The sequence below is a fragment of the Taudactylus pleione genome, unplaced genomic scaffold (genome assembly GCF_031769625.1).
Source record: "Taudactylus pleione unplaced genomic scaffold, aTauple2 ptg000017l, whole genome shotgun sequence".
In the NCBI taxonomy this organism is placed as follows: domain Eukaryota; kingdom Metazoa; phylum Chordata; class Amphibia; order Anura; family Myobatrachidae; genus Taudactylus; species Taudactylus pleione.
Window position 1 is genome coordinate 7,958,854 of NW_028284419.1, and position 21,291 is coordinate 7,980,144.

General features: G+C 43.0%; 1 protein-coding gene across 1 annotated transcript in view; it reads left to right on the forward strand.

The window, feature by feature from the left end:
• The window catches only part of LOC148540779 (dimethylaniline monooxygenase [N-oxide-forming] 2-like), a 60,549-nt gene that overhangs the window by 34,854 nt on the left and 4,404 nt on the right, over window positions 1-21,291 (forward strand). The window contains exons 5-7 of the mRNA XM_088481734.1: window positions 4,808-5,004; window positions 10,869-11,224; window positions 11,342-11,414. Of these exons, the coding sequence (XP_088337860.1) occupies window positions 4,808-5,004; window positions 10,869-11,224; window positions 11,342-11,414 (626 nt within the window). The remainder of the gene's footprint in view (window positions 1-4,807; window positions 5,005-10,868; window positions 11,225-11,341; window positions 11,415-21,291) is intronic.

Here is a 21,291-nt window from a genome sequence, read left to right on the forward strand (position 1 = left end):
ACTGCCTAGAGCAGGCTGTACTGACTGCAGGGTGCATGCCTGGTGCTTCCAAAGGACACTACGGGTGGCACTGCAGCAGTGAAACTGGCTGCAGGGCATCATTCCAGGCACCATGCTAGCCAGATGCAGGGGCATTGATGGTGTCACCAACAGACCCTGCGCTTAGTATCACGACACCCCTAGTTACGGCCCTGGTGATAGTTACCGCTATCACTTTGCTCCCCGGTATAGACACGGTGAGATTAATGTGCATGCCTGGTCATGAAACAGTAGCCCATAGTGATTGTCTGTGTGATAAGTGAACTGTTTCTATACCACAATTTTTTTTCTGGTGTCTAAGGGTACTATTTACTAAACCTTAGATGGAGATAAGGTGAATAGAGATAAAGTACTAACCAATCAGCTCCTAACTGCCATGTCACAGGCTGTGTTTGAAAAATGACAGGAACTGATTGGGATTTTATCGCCGTTCACTTTATCTTAATCCAAGGCTTAGTGAATAGACCCCCAAGACTTTAATATTTAGTTGGTTGAAAATATACACAAGACAAAATTTCACTACAGTAAAGCATTCCTTTAACTCTGCGTGATGCATGGGACTCTCTGAGAGTTTTTTAAATCTCCGGAAGGAATGGTTTACTGTAGTGAATTGCAAAGTATATTTTCTACCAACGAAGTATTTAAGACTTGGACATCAGAAAAAAAAAATAGTGGTATAGAAACAGTTTTGTATGTATGTAAATGTCTCATGCGTCACACAGAGAATCACCCATAGGCTTCTATGGGCTAACAATATCTGCTGGTGTCACCCTTCTGTACATCCTGGGGATACTTACATTTTGTGGGTACCCCAAACGGCTGTTTTCAGATCATTTCCCGCAAAATGACTTTGATAAATATGCCCCAAAGTGAGTTATTTGGCTTTTTCATCACCGAGTCATAAAATGTCATCAGCTTCATTATCAATCTGTAATTTATCAGCCTCTCTCTTTCACGCAATGGTACAATGTAGTGTATTGCAGGTACCACTATATAACAATGTCTTCCTTATACTGTTCTCCCATCATTCACCTGTAACAAATATTAATCATCAAATTAAAATACATCCTTCACTTACAGCAACTAGCGCTACTGCCATTCGTCCTGCCCTCTCTCCCCCTCAGTAACACACAGTGACATAAGAGATTAGTGAGCATAAGTAAGGAGGAATAGGGCCGTAGAGAGCCCGGCTGGGCCCGGGTAAAGGAGGAGGTGTGGCCTAATCGTGTGACGCTTGGCCATGCCCCCATTGAAAAAATTTACTTTTAGAGCGCCACGCTGCATGCTGGGGAAGGGGCGCTGTAAGCCCCCCAGCCCAGTGCTAAATGGAGGTGGGGGGGCGATCAATGTGATCGCTCCCCCCCACAGCCATAGGAGACTGCTCCGGCTGCTGCAGCAGCCGCGAGCAGTCTCGCACTGCAGAACAGCACAAGTGTGTGCTGAGCTGCTGTGTGAGGGAGGGGGAGCGACGCCGGACCCAGGCCCTGCCAGGCCCCTCTAGCAAGCCTGGGCCCTGGTAAACTGTACCCACCCCCCCTCTCAGCGCCCATGAGGAGGAAGCAGACTCACATACTGTATGTGCCCTACGAGGTATATAGCAATACTATACATACCCTTTTACCTCTCTGTTATAGATTCTGCACCATCAATAGCCACTAGCAAACCAGCTATTTTCTCATGATCCGGCATTATTTCTGGTAACACTGTATGACCTTCCCCAGACAAATGGTCATCAGGGGCTGATTTGAGCTGCACACAAAGCAGCTGCAGGTGTGAACTATTGTGAAATCCCGAATTACTATGTTATGCTAATGTGGGAATCCATAGGGCTAATGCGGGGGTTTAGTATCGGCACCTGCACCAGCCCTATGCTAGGCGCAGAGATCCTTCAGAAACAGGCTTCCCTTCTCCGTACACACAATTCAGAATAGTGTCACATACAGTACACACCTATGACACTCCCACAAGACAGTCGCACAAGACTTCAACAAGACAGTCACATTGTCACTGCCCTGTTGCCACCCTGGAACACCCAATTTCACAGAAAGACAGTTTCAGTCACCAGGTTTAGGCCACCAAGTTTCAGCCACCAGGTTTCAGCCACCAAGTTTCGGTCAAGTTCTGTGTGATTCAGAAGAAGACAGACACAAAAAAAACATAAATTTTCATCTGTGCCTGCACTGTACATAAATACTCACCACTAGTGTGGTACCCCAGATACTAGGAGTACCGCTCACAGCCGAAACTAGGATATCTGTCACCTGGTGCAAGGCAGCAATTTTGCGCCCCCTCCCTTCCCGTACCTGGATTTTGTCCTTAATCCTCCATAAGGCAGTGCACTACTCAGACGTCCCTGGTATAGTGACTTACATTATTCGACACACCATAATGCCCATTGCACATTATGCCACACACTGTAAAGCCTATTACCAAAGTGCCACTTACATATTTGCCCGACACTATTTTATGCCCCACAGTAAGGCTTCTAATTACTTTAAAATTACCTTCTCATTGTCAGGGGTTTTATGCTCTTTACTAGGGGTTCCAAGCTCATTGCCAGGGGTTACATGCTCGTTGCCAGCGGGTTACATGCTCATTGCCAGGGGGTTTCATGCTTGTTGCTATGGGGTTTATGCTCGTTGCCAAGGGTTACATGCTCGTTGCCAAGGGGTTTATGCTCATTGCCAGGTGTTACATGCTCATTGCTATGGGGTTTATGCTCATTGCCAGGGGGTTTCACGGGAGAAGATGCAGCTTTTAGCATCTTCTCCCAGCACTTCTGTGTGCATTGCGCTGGCCTAACAGACACTAGATGTCCAATATGACCTCTAGCATCTGTCTCCTCCTTGGCGGCGGCTAGTCCACATGGAATCTGCTAAAAACGGACATCCAAAAATGGCCGCTGCCAAGGAGGAGACAGACACTAGAGGTCCAAAAAGGACTTCTAGCATCTGTCTCCTCCTTGGCGGTGGCCATTTTTGGATTGCCGTTTTCTGAATATGCAGCCCCCAAGCCACCGCAATTCGGCCCTTTTTCACCCCCTGCATTCCAGCACCCGGTGCACGTGCACCTCTAGCCCCCCCTGGTTGCGGCCCTGGGACCACTTATAGTAGTGTGTACTTGTATAGATGTTAAAACATACGTATATTAGAATTTTATATACTGTAAGTACGGTACTATGGCTGTTATAATATGTCATTATTTATATTGTTCTATGTTGGGGCTCTGGACCCCACAAGGGTAACCGAGAGCCAATAGGGAAAGAGAGGAGTGAATAAAGCAGTGAGGAGCCAGCAGCAGGTCTCATGACATAGAACCGGCTGGAGCCAGTAGCAGGTGGCTGAGGTGGACAGTTAGGGCAGTTACAGGGAGCCCTGAGGAGGCTGTCAGATGGAGAGGGGCTGCGCAGCTTTACTTACCGGTGTCCAGTAACCGCTGATCGTGATGCAGAGTAATGCTAATAATTGGTACGGTGTTCTGAAATCTTTGGAACAGTGACCATGACTGCCGGTCTTTTGTTACGGATGCCGAGAGGTGGAGGCGGCTACAATCAGACAACACCCTGCACACTACCCAGTGTACCCAATATGGGTGGTTGCCGGTGAGCAACACTGCAGGAGATGGGTAAGCAGGAGGAGTATATCCCTGATTCCTCCACCGAAACATACATACCCAGTATAGTACTCTGAGGAAAAGTAATTACCCTATCAGACGGCACAGGAATAGCGCTATCTACATATAGATAATTACTGTACAATATAGCTGCTGCCAATTACAGAGACTAGTCATCTTATCTTATATGGAGCTAACCAGCAAATTGTGTTCTTCATATGCCTAAGAAAAGGATATATTCACTATGCAGCGGTAACCCCATAGTTGCAGGGAGGAAGGAAATGCACCACAACTACATTACATACTAATTGAACTTTGGAGTAACAGTTTAAGAGTCATTTGGTTGCTAATGTCACTATCTTACCTAAAGTATCCAGTTTTATTACTAAATGGACAAAAAGTTGCAGAACTTGTTATACAGAGGTAGCAAAGTTTAATAGAAGAGGAAGCTAATGTGTCTGAAACTACAATTTAAAATATTATCCCGAGCAACGGAAAATAACTATAGTACAAGAATAATTGACATAAAATCAGGATATAATTCCAGAAAGTGCACCGCCTCTAAAGAATTAACTGGCCAGCAACGTGTGTAATGTTTTGACTTGAACCAGTATACTGTACATTGTTTAGGTAGATTATATGTTACATAGAGCAGGATCTGGTCTGATGTGATTGATTTGTATTGTATGCCCTGATCTAACCATTTTTGGCTCCACAGACGCACAGCCCAGAGACTAGATTGTTCCAGAATAATAAAACTTCAGTTATTTTGTGTATTTTATGTGCAAAACTGCAATTGAATGTATTGATCTAATTCATATGTTTAGAAAAGTATACGTACATTTGTTCAAACCTTATTTTGTTATCAAGATAATTGTTAATAAAAGAAATGTGTTAAAGTACCAATTGACTTGTCCAATGGGAGAAATATGTGAGACCGCATACTTCATCGTAAAGTAACTTTTAGCAACATTACCATTAGGTGTAGCTGAAAGGAGAATTGTCAAATAATCAGAAGCTTCGTAATACTCCACAGTTTCGGGGTATTACATTAGCGCTCGTGCACACAGATCCGCCTGATTCCGAATCACCCATCAGAGTCCTCACTTATTGCCTGTCCCTGTCTCTTACCGCACCTATGTCATATATTTTGCAGGTGTACCTTAGCAGCAAAAAAGGAGTATGGGTTATTAGGCGCCTGGGCAGAGGAGGATTTCCTTTTGATTTGCAATTCCTGTGCCGTTTCAGCAATGTGATCGAAAACCTACTGCCACCTGCTGTATCTCGATGGATGATAAAGAAACACATGAACCAACAATTTAACCATGAATTGTACAACATTGAACCGGAGGGGTAAATTGAAATCTGGGGAATCATTTCTATCAGGATGTTCATGATACAGGATGTATAGTATTCTGTCATAATGGGAGAAGTGTACAAGGATGAATGGAAAATGCATAATTTATTCCATATGCGCTGTTTAAGAAGTTCTATCGGATGTAATGTATGGGTGCTATTTGCTATAAAAATGCAGCAAAACCCACCATGGATAAAAATTATAGCGCTTCTTAGATCATTACGTACACTGGTATCAGGACTGGTTGAAATTACATAATGCTGCAGATTTTAAACTGAAATTAGGACTCTTAGGGGTAATAAGAAACAAGCCTAAGCAGTAAAAGTAACACAAATTAATAGGGATTAGAGTCGGGAATTGGAATAAAGCAATGGTTATCAATGGCAGAACTCCACCAGCATGATCTCTAATACTGTAGCACCACACCCAGCACCCATCCCTGGTTTCTTACCTGTCCTGATTGTGATTTGTGCTACTGCAGGAGGGGTCTCTGCAGCATATGTAAATGGATAACGTTATAGACAGCGCACTGCTGGGGCTACAAATACTGGGTACCCTATACTTTGGGCCCCAGTATTCCATAAATCTTCTCACCTATAGGTGCCCTCCCCACCCCCAACACTCTGGAGGAAAACATTTCTGTTGCCTCTAGGAGTTGTGCCCCCAGGTAATGCAGGTGAGCAGTACATTTTATTGTAGACAATACTGATACAATATAACCTAACTATTTGGGAAACCAAAAAGATTTAATAGGGGCATGTGATAGTTTATATAGCATTATCCAAAACAATTTAGAGATTTAATCTAATGTCCCAAGTTTTGTGAATGGATACAATCTAAATTAGTAATCATGCTCAAAATGCTCACTATCCTTTGCCCCATTTTCTGTAACATTTACTGTTTAAAACAAGAATCTGGTAAAGACCAAGAAAATTAAATGGAAAAAAGTAATTTCAATTATCAAAATGTTATTTCAGTGTTTTCCCTCTAACAGTATTGTATTAAGTATGTGTCTAGTATTTGTTTGCCTAAATATTACATGCAACTATAGACATACAGTAGAGTAGTCATTGGCTAATGAATAATTATTGTGACATAGAGCCTGATTCAGAGCCGCTCGTAAGCGGCAGTACGCTCGTTCCGAGCGATGTTCGCACATCTGCGCATGCGTACGGTTTGTAATACGCATGTGTGAACTAGTCAGTGTGGCCGAAAATCATTTGTTCGCTATATAGCGAATGCCTGCTACTTTGAGTGACAGGAGGAGGCGTATGTGGGTGGTAACAGGGGAAGGTGCTTGTAAACGGGGAGTGGAAATCAGAACGCAGGCGTGCTTAAAGGTCAAAACGGGCGTTTTATGGGTGTGCATAATTAATACAGCAGCATCATTCACCACGTCACTTGGTTGTTTTATATTCAGAACTGTTCGCAAAATTGTGGTAGGAAAAACCAACCACAAGAATAGCGAGCAGTTCATACGCTGTTCGATGTACTCGATTAATCTAATAAATAGCGGACATGACGTATGATGCGAGCGGCCAGGGGGCGGTTTTTTCAAAATTTCGACAGCAAGTTTTGTTCGCTCGTTCAGACTTATAGGCGTGAACAGACCGCAATGAGCGAACGGTTCATTTGAATAGCCACCCCTTTTTTTAGAACGAACGACCACAAATAGCGTCCGGGTCTGAATCAGGCCCATAGTTATATAGTGGGGCATTTGTGCTCAGCTGTAGCATGTCTCAATCAGACTTACTTTAAGTTTAGAAAGAATCAGTGTTGAGGCAGCCGTGGATGACGATGGCAGCCGTGTATTATAAGCACTTAGGGCCATATTCAATTTGGAGCGAAAAGCCGTTCTCAGCAAAACTTTTTCGCCGATGACGTAATTTTTGCCGATTCCACTTTTCACTGTATTCAGTTTGGCCTTTCGCCGGTGTGAAAACTCAATGCATCGGACGAAAAAGTATCACCTAGGAATAGGTGGCGAGAAAAAGTGCAGAATTGGGGTTTTGGGGTGCATACTTCAAAAAACCACCCTGCAACCCTTGGACAGTTCCTTAAAGGTAATCTGTGCATCTTTGTCAAAATTTAAAAAAAGTACATTAGGAGACTACAAAAAAGTGTTTTCGTTTTGGGGGCGAAAAAAAAAAAGTTGGAGGACAAGCTTTAAAACTAATGAAATAGAGTCAGGGGGGGTCCCCAAGTGTGCCCCAGGTGTTTTTTGATTGCAGGTGGTTGTGGCAGGTGGATTTTTAACATTATTTAAAACTACATATTAGGAAATTTAAAATATGCTTGCACCCATTTTCATGATGGAACTACTTATTTTGCAAAAAACCCTCCTAAATGCAATTCTTCACCACCTTCTTAAAAACGCAAAACAGCAGCTATTGAGACCGTTTAAAGACCCCACATACCTTTAGCAGGGCTCTTTGGAGGTACCCAAAGTAAACCCCCATGTCAGAACATCTTTTAGGGGGTTTCAGGCTGATTTCCCCAAAAATGACAGGACTTTTCGCTGATTTCGAATTTGCCAGGTCCCGTTTTCGCCGATTTCAAATGGAATACAGGGATACGCGGGCACGAGCGCAATACTTTTTCACCCCTGAAACCTGCGATGACGGCGATAAGTCCGGCAAAGGACTTTTCACTCCAAATTGAATATGGCTCTAAGTGTATTATAACATGAAGTGTAATTTATGTAACAGTTAAAAAACAGTTGAACAAATGTTGAACAACATCTAAGACCAGGTAATTACAATATCATTACTTAACAGTAGTTTGTGTTTTGTATATTTTTGAATGTCATCAACCACAATGTCATTGGAATCAACCAATCCTCCTAAAACCCGCAGAAATATTAATGCTATTAACGTTCAACAACTACCTCTACCTCTCTACAACAACGACTCTCACCAATTTCTGCACTCACTTCTCCTGAGACTGCTGCATCACACCTATACCAGATTCTAGAAAAAGCCCTCGACGAAGTAACTCCAGCTACCCATCACACACCACGTAGACCTAGACATCAACCATGGCATTCTAACTTAACAAGGCATCTACAAAAGCTCTCACGTAAAGTAGAATGTCAGTGGGGAAAGTCTCATACTCCATGTGACTTCCTCACATATAAGACTATCTTGTCGTACAGCTCTGGACGCTGCCAAACAAACATATTTCCAGTCTCTTATCTCTGCTCAAGCCTCTAACCCCAAGCAACTTTTAATACATTTAAACTGCTTCTTACCCCTCCCTCACCCAACCCACCTGCTACTATCTGTGTGCATGATCTTGCTTCCTATTTTAATGACAAGATTGATAAAATCCAAAATGAAATGGTGGACTCTTCCTCAGCTAGTGATCTGCTCAATTCCCTTCCTGAACCTTCTGGCACATTCTCTTCATTTGACCTAACAAACGAAGATGAAGTATCTACACTCTTCTCCTCCTCCTACTCTATTACCTCTACTCTTGATCCTATACCGTCACAAATCAGTAAAGCTCTGGGCCATGTGCTCATCCCAACATTACTAAAATCTGTAATATCTCTCTCTCTACTGGCATCTTTCCATCACTGTTCAAGCATGCAGTGATTACTCCCATTCTGAAAAAACAAAATTTTGACCCTAACACTCTCTCAAATTACCGTCCTATCTCCCAGCTCCCATGCCCCTCCAAGCTACTGGAGAGACTTGTCTACACCTGCCTCACACACTTTCTAAACTCACACAACTTATTGGACCCACTTCAGTCTGGCTTTCTTTCCCAACACTCCACAGAGACAGCACTGACTAAGGTAGTTAATGATCTGGTCACTGCCAAGGCTAAATGCCATTATTCACTCCTAATTCTTCTAGATCTCTCTGCTACTTTTGACACAGTTGACCATTCTCTTTTCATACAAACACTACAATCCCTAGGTCTTAAGGACACAGCCTTTTCTTGGTTCTCTTCCTACATATCTGATTGCTCTTTTACTGTTCATATTTCTGATTCTGCCTCCTCTTCGCTACCTCTATCAGTTGGAGTACCGCAAGGCTCTGTCAGGTCCTTTGTTATTCTCAATCAATACCACCTCTCTTGGCAAACTAATCTGCTCTTTTGGATTCCAGTACCATCTGTATGCGGATGATACTCAAATCTACATATCCTCCCCAGAATTATCACCATCTGTACTGGTCCAGGTCACTGAATGTCTTTCTGCCATTTCATCTTGGATGTCATCTTGCCACCAGAAACTTAATATATTTCTAAACAGAATTAATTATATTTTCACCGGCCAATAACAGTTACCAACCTGATCTCTCTATCACTGTTGATAACTCAACAATCCACCCTGCCCCACAAGCTCACTGCCTTGGTGTCATCCTTGACTCTGAACTGTCCTTTGTTTCCCACATTCAATCTGTCTCAAAATTATGCTACATACATCTAAAAAATATATCCAAAATTCGACCATATCTCACACAAAACACTGCAAAAACTCTAATCCATGCACTCATTATTTCCCACATTGACTATTGCAATAGTCTTCCCAAAAACAGGCTATCACCATTACAATCCATTATGAATGCAGCTGCAAGACTTATCGTCCTTGCCAAATGTTCATTGTCTGCTGCCCCGCTCTGTCAGTCCCTCCACTGGCTACCAGTTTTCTACCGCAATACAAAATACTTTTACTTACACATAAGGCCAAACCAAACCACACCAACATACAACTCTTCACTCATCTCAAAATATCTCCCAACCCGACCTCTGCGCTCAGCACAAGATCTGCGTCTCTCATCCACATGCAGTACTTGCTCCCATTCATAGTTACAGGACTTTCTTTGGGCTGCACCCACTCTATGGAATGCCTTACCACGCACCATAAGACTTACCTCTAGTCTCCAATCCATCAAGCGTTCCCTGAAAACTTACCTCTTCAGGCAAGTTTAACAGATTCCAGAACCGCCCACATAACCTTCATAAATTCCATGTCTAATTACATCCCCTTTCACAGTCCTCACATAACCTCACACATTGTCTTTCTTTCACATCCTCCTGATATTTGGCTGACATTCCTGTGTGACTGGATCATGCAGCCCACCAAGAAAGTCTGCATTCTGACTGGACCAAAATTGCAATATATAGCACCTATCCTTGTGTATCAATGCCTATTTCCCTATAGATTGTAAGCTTGCGAGCAGGGCCTTCCTACTTATATATCTGTCTGTTATTACCCCGTTTTGTTCTATTAATGTTTCCAATTGTAAAGCGCAACGGAATATGCTGAGCTATATAAGAAACTTAATAAATAAATAAATAAATAAAAAGTTACTATAGCAGTTATGTTTACAGTAGCAATATTTATCTATACAATTTTTTAATTTTTAGTACAACTTAACACATACAAAAACAGATAATGCGAACAATTTTGGCATATTCAGCCAATTTAGATTTTGGAATGGTCTAAAATGATTGCATGTCTGGGAATTACAAGAATTAAAATTATCATATTATTTTTTGGGTACACATGCAATTGAGCAGCAGATAATTGCTATTAATCTGATGGGAACTACTGCATCAAATTATATATATTACTTAAGTACACCACCAGCATATGATTGCTGCCAGACTGTGTGTATGCTCATCTGCCAAACACTGTTAACCAGCCCTATGCAATCAAGTCACTTGTATCAAGTGCTAAGTAGTTTCATCGGTCCAATATGGTTACTCATATAACTTATAGTTTTGCTTGGGACTTTTACCAAGTTTTGGGATTAGCCCATATATGCAATAATTGAGTGTTGCATGAGATTATACAGTATATTTTTATTGATATTAATGGTGTAAAATATTATCTTTTTACTCATAGCATTGTATGGAGGGAGCCTTTGGTAAGTGAAGAGCTTCCAAGTCGTGTTTTATCAGGCTCAATTATCATCAAGCCAGAAGTGACATCATTCACCGAGACATCGGCCCATTTTGCAGATGGTTCTGTTGTGAACAATCTTGATGTTGTAATACTTGCCACAGGATACGGCTACAGTTTCCCTTTTCTGGATGAATCAGTTGTTAAAATTGATGAAACCAAAGGATCTTTCTACAAAAAAATCATTCCTTTAGGCATTGAAAAGCCCACAATAGCGTTTATTTCCTTTATTCTCCCGGTTGGGCCAATCATGGTTGTTGCTGAACTTCAGTCTCCATGGGCTACAAGTCTCTTTAAGGGTAAGAGATTGAGATAATAATGAGTAAACTTAACCTATAAAATATATACAGTATCTAAAACTTGGCCCTAACCAATATCTCAGTAATTTATTTTTATACAATAATATTATTTTTCAGGATTACACAAACTTCCTAATGCAGAAGAAATGAAGGAGGAAATGATAAAAGATGAAAAAAATAGGAAGAAATGGTAAGAATAGACACCACCTTTATAGATTTCTTATTTAATAATGGTTACAAAATTTAAAAAAATAATATATTTAATATTTTTACCATTATAATGCATCCAAGGACATTGCTTCTCTTTTTAAGTATGCATGACTTATACTACAGTTAACTGCAGTAACATTTACACACGAGTGTGGTATATTTTGTCAGCGTTCATCATGTCAACATTCACTAAGTCAACATGAGATTGTTGACATAGTTGTAATGTCGACATGGCAGGATATACCTCAAAAACAGTATACGTTTAATATGCCGATGGATGGGATCTTGGATGTCGATATACCGATCCCAGAATCACGATGTCCAGCATAATGCCAATGCCACTATCCCGAAGACATCAGGAATCTGTCATCGGCATCTGGACCCCCGCCATCCCAAAGGTAAGTATATGTGTAAGTATTACACTTAGCCTGGGGATGGGGGTTTTAAGCTTAGGAACCCCCAGAGGGAGATTAGGGTTATGCGCCCCCCCGGAGAGGGTTAAGGTTAGGCTGCAGGGAGGTGGGGTTAGGGCTAGGCACCACTGGGGGGAGGTTAGGGTTAGGCACCCCATGGGATGGGTTAGAGTTTAGGGTGTGGGAAGAGGGGGTTAGTTTTCGGCACCACTGGGAGGAGATTAGGGTTAGGCACCACCAAGGGAGGGTTAGAGTTAGGGGGGGCAGCGGGAGGTTTAGAGTACTTTCCACCCCTGTTGGGATTCTGCACCTTCAAGCTTCCGGCGTCGGGATTTCAACCGGCGGCAATTCAGCTGCCGGCTAGCCATACCCAACCCCCCTGAAAACACATGTTTTCAGGAGATACCCTTAAATTTTAAATATCCCCCGAATGTACCATGGATGAACTGTAGCAGATTTCTCTATATCTGAATGGCCCCTCCATTTCTGACAGCAGCCGTAGCCCCCATAGTTTGTATGGGGGCTGCAAAGCTGTCAGATTTACCAAGCCCTGTAGTTTGCAACCTATGGACTACAGTTCACAAAAGTCTGGAACCCTCCGCGACAATGGCCACCGCACATGCCTGGTCAGTAGACCGAGCAAGTGCAGGAGTCCTAAAAGAAGAGTGGGGAAACCGCTGATGTGGTCACTTTACTCCAAACAAATCTCAGGGCTTCTTTCAGAGTTCCTGTCCCTGTGTGTGCCTTTTAATATGGTTGGTATATAATTTTTTATTGTTGTGAATAGTGGCGATAGGTATTTACAATTATTTAGTCCGAAACCCGATAATTGATAAATATGCTCTTAGGTGGCATAAAAAACAAAAGAGAAAGATGGCAGCGCTACAGATCAACTGACAATTCATATTAAATAAGGCTTTAATTGTATTTATATAACAATTAAATATACATTATTTAACATACAATAATAAAAATATTTGCAGAATAAAAAAAAGTTATACATATATGAAAATAAAAAAATGTATCAAAATAAAGAGGATTAAAACACAGGAAATTACGCTTATGTAGGAAGACTATAGGTAGTGTATATTCTCTGATGTTGCTCCTTATTTGAATGGTCAAAGTAGGACATCCCAGATAAATTTATGTTAGCCAATTTATAGCCTGTTCTGCTGTTTATATAAGCTTGAAAGCTAGTCCTATATAGAAATGAATTTGAGTATTCACAGTCTTGTATTTACTATTTAATCTTCAAGAACATTTATTGATCAGTCAAGTAGCTAAACAAATCTCTTGGATGACCTGTTGCTTACAGCTGAACGTGAAGCCTGGCAGTAAGGCTCACACAGCTCTGTACCACTGTTCCCTGGGAGATCTAATAGCCATGGCTTTAAGATGAAGGTCTGGCAGGCGAGATTAAACAAATCTCTTAGTGTCAGTACCAGCGGTCATAGACAACTCTGGTCTGACTCACTCAGCAGCCCACTGATTGCTGGCCTTACCAAGCAGAATCATTAATAGAACCAAATTAGGCTCAGCCTTAGACTAGAGATGACACAACACCTCTCAGGTGTTACCACTAAACTCCAGCACCGATGACTCTTGCACAACCACCCATCAGCCAGCCACTATATGAACCTCCTTCAGTGTTTGATCATCAATTGTATTCTACAAAGGTGCTCCTGCTCTAGAACTATACTCTTTAGTATACCTTTTTCCAATGTTGTTTAAACTCCAGTGTTTTCTTTCCTTGACAGCAAGACATCCTTACCTGCATTTCCAACTGCCATGATTTCAGGCAAAGTCCTTATACCAGCTAAGTACTCTATTGCTTTCATTGTGGGAACCAAATACACTGGGCTGCAACCTGTGTCCTCACTGAGTAAAGTCCATATGTACCAGGGTATTTGATTGTGCCAAGTCCACTTTTTTCCAATTATCATGGTTACTCTGTTACACTTGCTGTCCATTTTAAGATCCCAGATTATTGCAATATACTCTGTGCCTCTCATTGCATGCTATGCTCTGTTCCCACAGTTCCAGTGCAGTGTCCAAACAGTGCCAATTCATCCATGCCACTCATTGCACATAATGAGGTATTCCCACAGTGCCTATACATCTGTGCCTTTCATTTCATGCTATGCTCTGTTCCCATCACATATGTGTATGTGTAATACAGTTATTACACACTACGCGTTGTGCAAACAGTGCCAACACCTCCGTATATCCACCGTACACCCACTTGCATGCTATGCGCTGTGCAAGTGTTGACTCAATCGTGTAACTTGTGGCATGCCACCAAAGTTCAACACTTTGTGTACTCAGCTGTATCTTTGGCATTTGTACCTACTGTGTTAAGGACCTCAGGGTATTCCCTGGCTACCACCACTCGTAGCTACACTTTTTTTGTTGTGTTCTACTGTAGAAGCAAAATGCCAAGGGTTCACACTTAGATGTCTTGTTGCTTACAGTCAAATGTGAAGCCTGACAGGAATGGGCTCACAAAGCTCTACATATGCACATGCAGGTGGGGTTTCTGAGTACCTAGAAACCAGGGCCGGTGCAAGATGTCTGGGTGTCCTAGGCAACATTTTACCCACCGCCCCTGCTCCCTCTAATTCATACTATGCCACACATTAGTGACACCAATTTATAATATGCCACACAGCAGAGCCCAAAAGTCATACTGTACCTCATAACACTGTCACCAATTCATAATATGTCATACATCTGTTCCACAAATTCATTACATGCCACACAGCTGTATCCCCAATTCATAATTATGCTATCCATCAATTCCTCCAATACAGAATATGCCACAAGTTTGTGCCCCTATACATCTGTGCTCCAATATACAGTCAGGTCCATAAATATTGGGACATTGACAGAATTTTCATATTTTGGCCTCTATTCACTACCACTATGGCTTTGAAATGAAACAAACAAGATGTGATTTAACTGCAGACTTTCAGATTTAATTTGAGGGTAATTACATCCAAATCAGGTGAACGGTGTAGGAATTACAACGGTTTCTATATGTGCCTCCCACTTTTTAAAGGGGCCATAAGTAATGGGACAAACTAAACAATCCTAAATCTAACTTTCACTTTTTAATACTTTGTTGCAAATCCTTTGCAGGCAATTACAGCCTGAAGTCTGGAACGCAAAGACATCACCAGACGCTTGGTTTCATCCCTGGTGATGCTCTGCCAGGCCTCTATTGCAAATGTCTTTAGTTCCTGCTTGTTCTTGGGGTAGTTTCCCTTCAGTTTTGTCTTCATCAAGTGAAATGCATGCTCAATCGGATTCAGGTCAGGGGATTGACTTGGCCATTGCATAACATTCCACTTTTTAGCCTTAAAAAACTCTTTGGTTGCTTTTGCAGTATGCTTTGGGTCATTGTCCATCTGCACTGTGAAGCGCCGTCCAATGAGTTCTGAAGCATTTGACTGAATATGAGCATATAATATTGCCCGAAACACTTCAGAATTCATTCTGCTGCTTTTGTCAGCAGTCACATCATCAATAAATACAAGGGAACCACTTCCATTGGCAGCCATACATGCCCACGCCATGACACTACCACCATCATGCTTCACTGATGAGGTGGTATGTTTTGGATCATGAGCAGTTCCTTTCCATCTCCAAACTCTTCTCTTCCCATCACTCTGGTACAAGTTGATCTTTGTCTCATCTGTCCATAGGATGTTGTTCCAGAACTGTAATGGCTTTTTTAGATTTTGTTTGGCAAACTTTAATCTGGTCTTCCTGTTTTTGTGGCTCACCAATGGTTTGCATCTTGTGGTGAACCCTCTATATTCACTCTTGTGAAGTCTTCTCTTGATTGTTGACTATGACACATATACATCTACCTCCTGGAGAGTGTTCTTGATTCGGCCAACTGTTGGGAAGGGGTTTTTCTTTACCAGGGAAATAATTCTTCTGTCATCCACCACAGTTGTTTTCCGTGGTCTTCCGGGTCTTTTGGTGTTGCTGAGCTCTCCGGTGCGTTCTTTCTTTTTAAGAATGTTCCAAACACTTTATTTGGCCGCACCTAATGTTTTTGCTATCTCTCTGATGGGTTTGTTTTGATTTTTCAGCCTAATGATGGCTTGCTTCACTGATAGTGACAGCTCTTTGGATCTCATATTGAGAGTCGACATCAACTGATTCCAAATGAAAATGTCACACCTAGTATCAACTCCAGACCTTTTACCTTCTTAATTGATAGGCCACAACTGTCCATGAAATAGCTTTTGAGTTGATAGTCCCATTACTTTTGGCCATTTAAAAAGTGGAAGGCACATATTGAAACCGTTGTAATTCCTACACCGTTCACCCGATTTGGATGTAATTACCCTCAAATTAAATCTGAAAGTCTGCAGTTAAAGCACATCTTGTTTGTTTCATTTCAAAATCATTATGGTGGTGAATAGAGGCCAAAATATGAAAATTCTGTCAATGTCCCAATATTTATGGACCTGACCGTATGTCAGTACCTATTACCCCTCCCCCACAAACACACACATTCACTATGCCAGCACTCATTAAACCCACACACACAAACACTAACTATGTCAGCACTCAATAAAACCACCTCCACACTCGCTAAACCTGTCTGGGACTGAGAAGACATTTTTTTATGAACTCAGCGGTGCCCTCTAGTGGCTGGCACCACTAGGCAGCCGCCTAAAGCTGCCTAATGGTAGCACCAGCCCCCTTGGCCACTGCTTCATTGCAGCACAGCTAAACAGGAGCAGCTTTAGTTCAGGCATCTGTGACTGCTCTTACACTGAATGGGGCTGGGATCGCTGAATGTAGGGAAGCTGTAGCTTCTCCCAGGCAGTTCCAATGGGGCATTGTGAGAGGCTGACTCGCCACCGGGTGACTGACTGTATTCCCACCACTCTCTCCTGGAGCTGCAGGTGAGGGTAATACATGTGGAGGGTGACTGGCGGGGGAAAGGTGCTGGCATGGGGGGGTTGTCAGCATTGGGAGTGGGGGTTTCCAGCGGGGGTGGGATGAGGGTTGCTGGCAGGGGGGTTCTTTAATAAATGATGCTGCACTTGTTTTCCTGCATTCATGTTTTTAAGTGAAAGAGGGTGTCTGTGTCAGTGTGTGTGTGTCTGTTTAGTCTTTGTGAGTGTGTCTGTGTGAGAGTATGTCTGTGACACTGTGTGTGTCTGTTTGCGTGTATGAGTGAGTATGTGTGTAATGCTGAACTGCCCTTCAAATAAAGTTTACTCTTCAAATCACCCTTTGTTTATGTTCAGGTTATTATTCATAAAATAAAAGCCCTATGGCAGCCTATGATTCTTATACCTGAATATTTTATTATTGGTACATCAACAGAGGTAAAAATACATAAAACAATTTACAATACAAATCAATGCATAAATACCGTAGCATAAAACAACTCTTTGTAAACCTGCCCCAGCACAGAAGGATAGATGTTATCTGCCACCTACACCCTTATGGGTGTGAGTTCTTAGGTGGACCTTTCATGTGGTAGGTGCAGGTTTTTCAAAACGATGGCCCTACACATTTCATCCACATACGGGACTTCAACAGGGGTAAATACTTTTTTTTTTTTAAATCCTATGGTGATAAATCCAATTTCATATTTATAGTGTATAACAGATATATGCATAGTCATGCACTGTAAATGATCTTGATTAATATTTATACAACATGTATACAGAAGAGACAGAAGACAGAAGAGAAGGTTCATATAGGAAGTTTATCCAATAGGAGGTTTAACAATGGCTACTAATGGACATATAGTAAAAATACATACCAATAATGGAACTAGTCTGAATAAACAGTCGATGATATGGAACTGGTTAGAACTAGGGATGAGGGGGTTTGGATTTCAGAAACCCGACCCCCCCCCCCCTGAGCCCTTCCGAACTGAACCAAACCCGAGTCCAGCTCGGGTTTTCCCGCCTGACTCGGAACTGAAATTGAGGCAAAACGTCATCATCCCGCCATCCGGATCTCGTTGGTTTTGGACTCTAAAAAAGGTCCCCGCATCAGCGCCATTTCTCACTCTGGCTGTGGACAGTGAAGAGGGAGGGTGGGAGTCCAGGGGGTGATCTGTCCATCCCTCGTGCTCCACCCAAGTGCAAAAAAAAACATTTTCTGTGTTTGTGAATTGTGTGCCCTGTAGCTGCACGTGCATCAACAAAGGAGCAGCGCCAAGTGTGCGGTTGTGTCATAAGTCTGTTAAAGGGAGGTGTATCCCCCAAAGTGCACTCCAAAAAAATAGAAAAATCTTCTTTTCTGTGTTTGTGAATAGTGTGCGCAGTAGCCGCACATGCATCAACAAAGGAGCAGCGCCAAGCATGCGCCTGTGCCATTAGTCAAGGGCCGGCTGGCTCATCTCTTAAAGGGTGGTGTAACCCCCAAAGTGCACTCCAAAAAAAAAATAATTCTTATTTTCTGTGTTGTGAATTGTATGCACTGTAGCCGCACGTGCATCAACAAAGGAGCAGCACCAAGCGTGCTCCTGTGTCATAAGTAAAGGGCCAGCTGGCTCATCTCTTAAAGGGTGATCTGTCCATCCCTCGTGCTCCACCCAAGTGCAAAAAAAAACATTTTCTGTGTTTGTGAATTGTGTGCCCTGTAGCTGCACGTGCATCAACAAAGGAGCAGCGCCAAGTGTGCGGTTGTGTCATAAGTCTGTTAAAGGGTGGTGTAACCCCCAAAGTGCATTCCAAAAAAAAAAAAAATACTTATTTTCTGTGTTGTGAATTGTGTGCGCTGTAGCCGCACGTGCATCAACAAAGGAGCAGTGCCAAGCGTGCGCCTGTGTCATAAGTTTGCTAAAGGGTGGTGTAACCCCCAAGGTGCACTCCAAAAAAACATTCTTCTTTTCTGTGTTTGTGTGTGCCTTAGCCGCACGTATATATCAAAATAACATAAATGGAGGACCAAACTTTGTCCAATAAAAATAAAATATGGAAAGATCAAGGACCACTTCCTCCTAGTGCTGAAGCTGCTGCCACTAGTAATAACATAGACAAAAAAATGCCATCAACGTCGTCTGCCAAGGCCGATGCCCAATGTCATAGTAGAGGGCATATAAAATCCCAAATGACAAAGTTCAGGAAAATGACCTTAAGAAAGACATTTAAATCATCTGAGGAGAAATGTAAACTTGCCAATATGCCATTTACGACACGGAGTGGCAAGGAACGGCTAAGGTCTTTCCCTATGTTCATGACTAGTGGTTCAGCTTCACATGACGATGGAAGCCCTCCTCCCACTACAAAAATCAAATGAGTTAAGCTGGCGAAAGCACAGCGAAGAACTGTGCATTCTAAGAAGATATCACAAATCCCCAAGGAGAGTCCAAGTGTGGTGGTGGTTGCGATGCCTGACCTTCCCAGCACTGGACGGGAAGAGGTGGCTCTTTCCACCATTTGCACGCCCCCTGCAAGTGCTGAAAGGAGCACCCACAGTCCACTTGCTGATATGCAAATTGAAGAAGTCACTGTTGAAGTACAACAGGATGAGGATACAGGTGTAGCTGGCGCTGAAGAGGAAGTTGCCGAGAAGGATTCTGATGGTGATGTGGTTTGTTTAAATCAGGCTCTAGGGGAGACAGTTGTTGTCCGTGGGATGAAAAAGCCCATCACGGTCATGCCTGGGCAGAAGACCAAACATTCCACCTCTCTGAACTGGCAATATTTCTATCCGAATCTCAACAACAACTGTCTTGCCATATGTACCATATGTAAAGGTGAAATAAGTCGGGTTAGGGACGTTAACCACCTAGGAACATCCTCCCTTATATGTCACCTGCAGCGCATTCATAAAAAGTTCTGTCAAGTTCAGAAACTTTGGCTAAGACCGTAAGCAGTCCAGGGACACCTAAATCCCTTTGTCCTGTTGTATCCAACCACCTGCAAACCACATCATCAACTCCCTCCTCGTCAATTTCCTCCTTAGTCAGGATCAGAAGTAGTCCTGCAGGCCATGTCATTGGCATGACTGACTCCTATCCGGGATTCCCCTGGAGGATCCTGCATTGCTACGCCTACTGCTGCTGCTGCTGCTGTTGCTGCTGGGAGTCGTTCATCATCCCAGAAAGGAAGTAGGAACACCACTACTTTTACTAAACAATTGACCCTCCAACAATCCTTAGCGAGGAGGATGAAGTACGACAGCAGTCATCCTGAAGCACAACGGATAACTGAGGCCTTGACTGCTATGTTGGTGTTAGACGTGCGTCCGGTATCCGCCATCGGTGCAGTGGGATTTAGACAATTGATGGAGGTAGTGTGTCCTTGGTACCAAATCCCGTCTAGATTCCACTTCACTAGGCAGGCGATACCGAGACCGTACAGAGACGTCAGAAAAAGTGTGCTCAGTGTCCTAAAAAATGCGGTTGTACACAATGTCCGCTTAACCACGTACATGTGGACAAGTGGAACAGGGCAGACTAAGGACTATAGGACTGTGACAGCCCACTGGGTAGATGTATCACCATACACAGCAACAACAGCAGCGTCACCAGTAGCAGCTGCTCAGAAATGCCAGCTCGTTCCAAGGCAGGCTACGCTGTGTATCACCGGTTTCAGTAAGAGGCACACTGCCGACAACCTCTTAGAGAAACTGAGGGAAATCATCGCCCAGTGGCTTACCCCACTTAGACTCCCCTGGGGATTTGTGATATCTGACAATGCCACCAATATTGTGCGGCCATTACATCTGGGCAAATTCCAGCACGTCCCATGTCTTGCTCACACAATAAATTTGGTGGTGCAAAATTTTCTGAAAAACGACAGGGGCGTACAGGAGACGCTTTGGGTGGCCCAAAAAATTTCTGCCCACTTTCGCCATTCAGCGACTGCATACCAAAGACTGGAGCGCCAGCAAACACTCTTGAACCCTCTGCCCCACCATCACCTGAAGCAAGTGGTTGTGATGCGGTGGAACTCAACCCTCTATATGGTTCAGAGGATGGAGGAGCAGCAAAAGACCATTCAAACCTATACATCCACCTATGACACATGCAAAGGAGGGGGCATGCACCTGACTCAAGTGCAGTGGATAATGATTTCCGTGTTGTGCAAGGTTCTCCAGTCCTTCGAACTTGCCACACATGAAGAAAGTTCAGACACTGCCACCTTGAGTCAGGTCATTCCCCTCATCAGGCTTTTGCAGAAGCAGCTGGAGAAAGTGAAGGAGGAGCTAAGATAGAGCAATTCTGCTCGGCATGTGGGACTTGTGGATGAAGCCCTTCATTCACTTTGCCAGGATTCCAGGGTGGTCAATCTGTTGAAATCAGATCACTACATTTTGGCCACCATGCTCGATCCCAGGTTTAAAGCCTTTGTGGTGTCTCTCTTTCTAGCTGACACAAGCCTGCAGAGGTGCAAAGACCTGCTGGTGAAAACACTGACAGCTGAAGTGGAACGTGACACATCAACAGCTCCT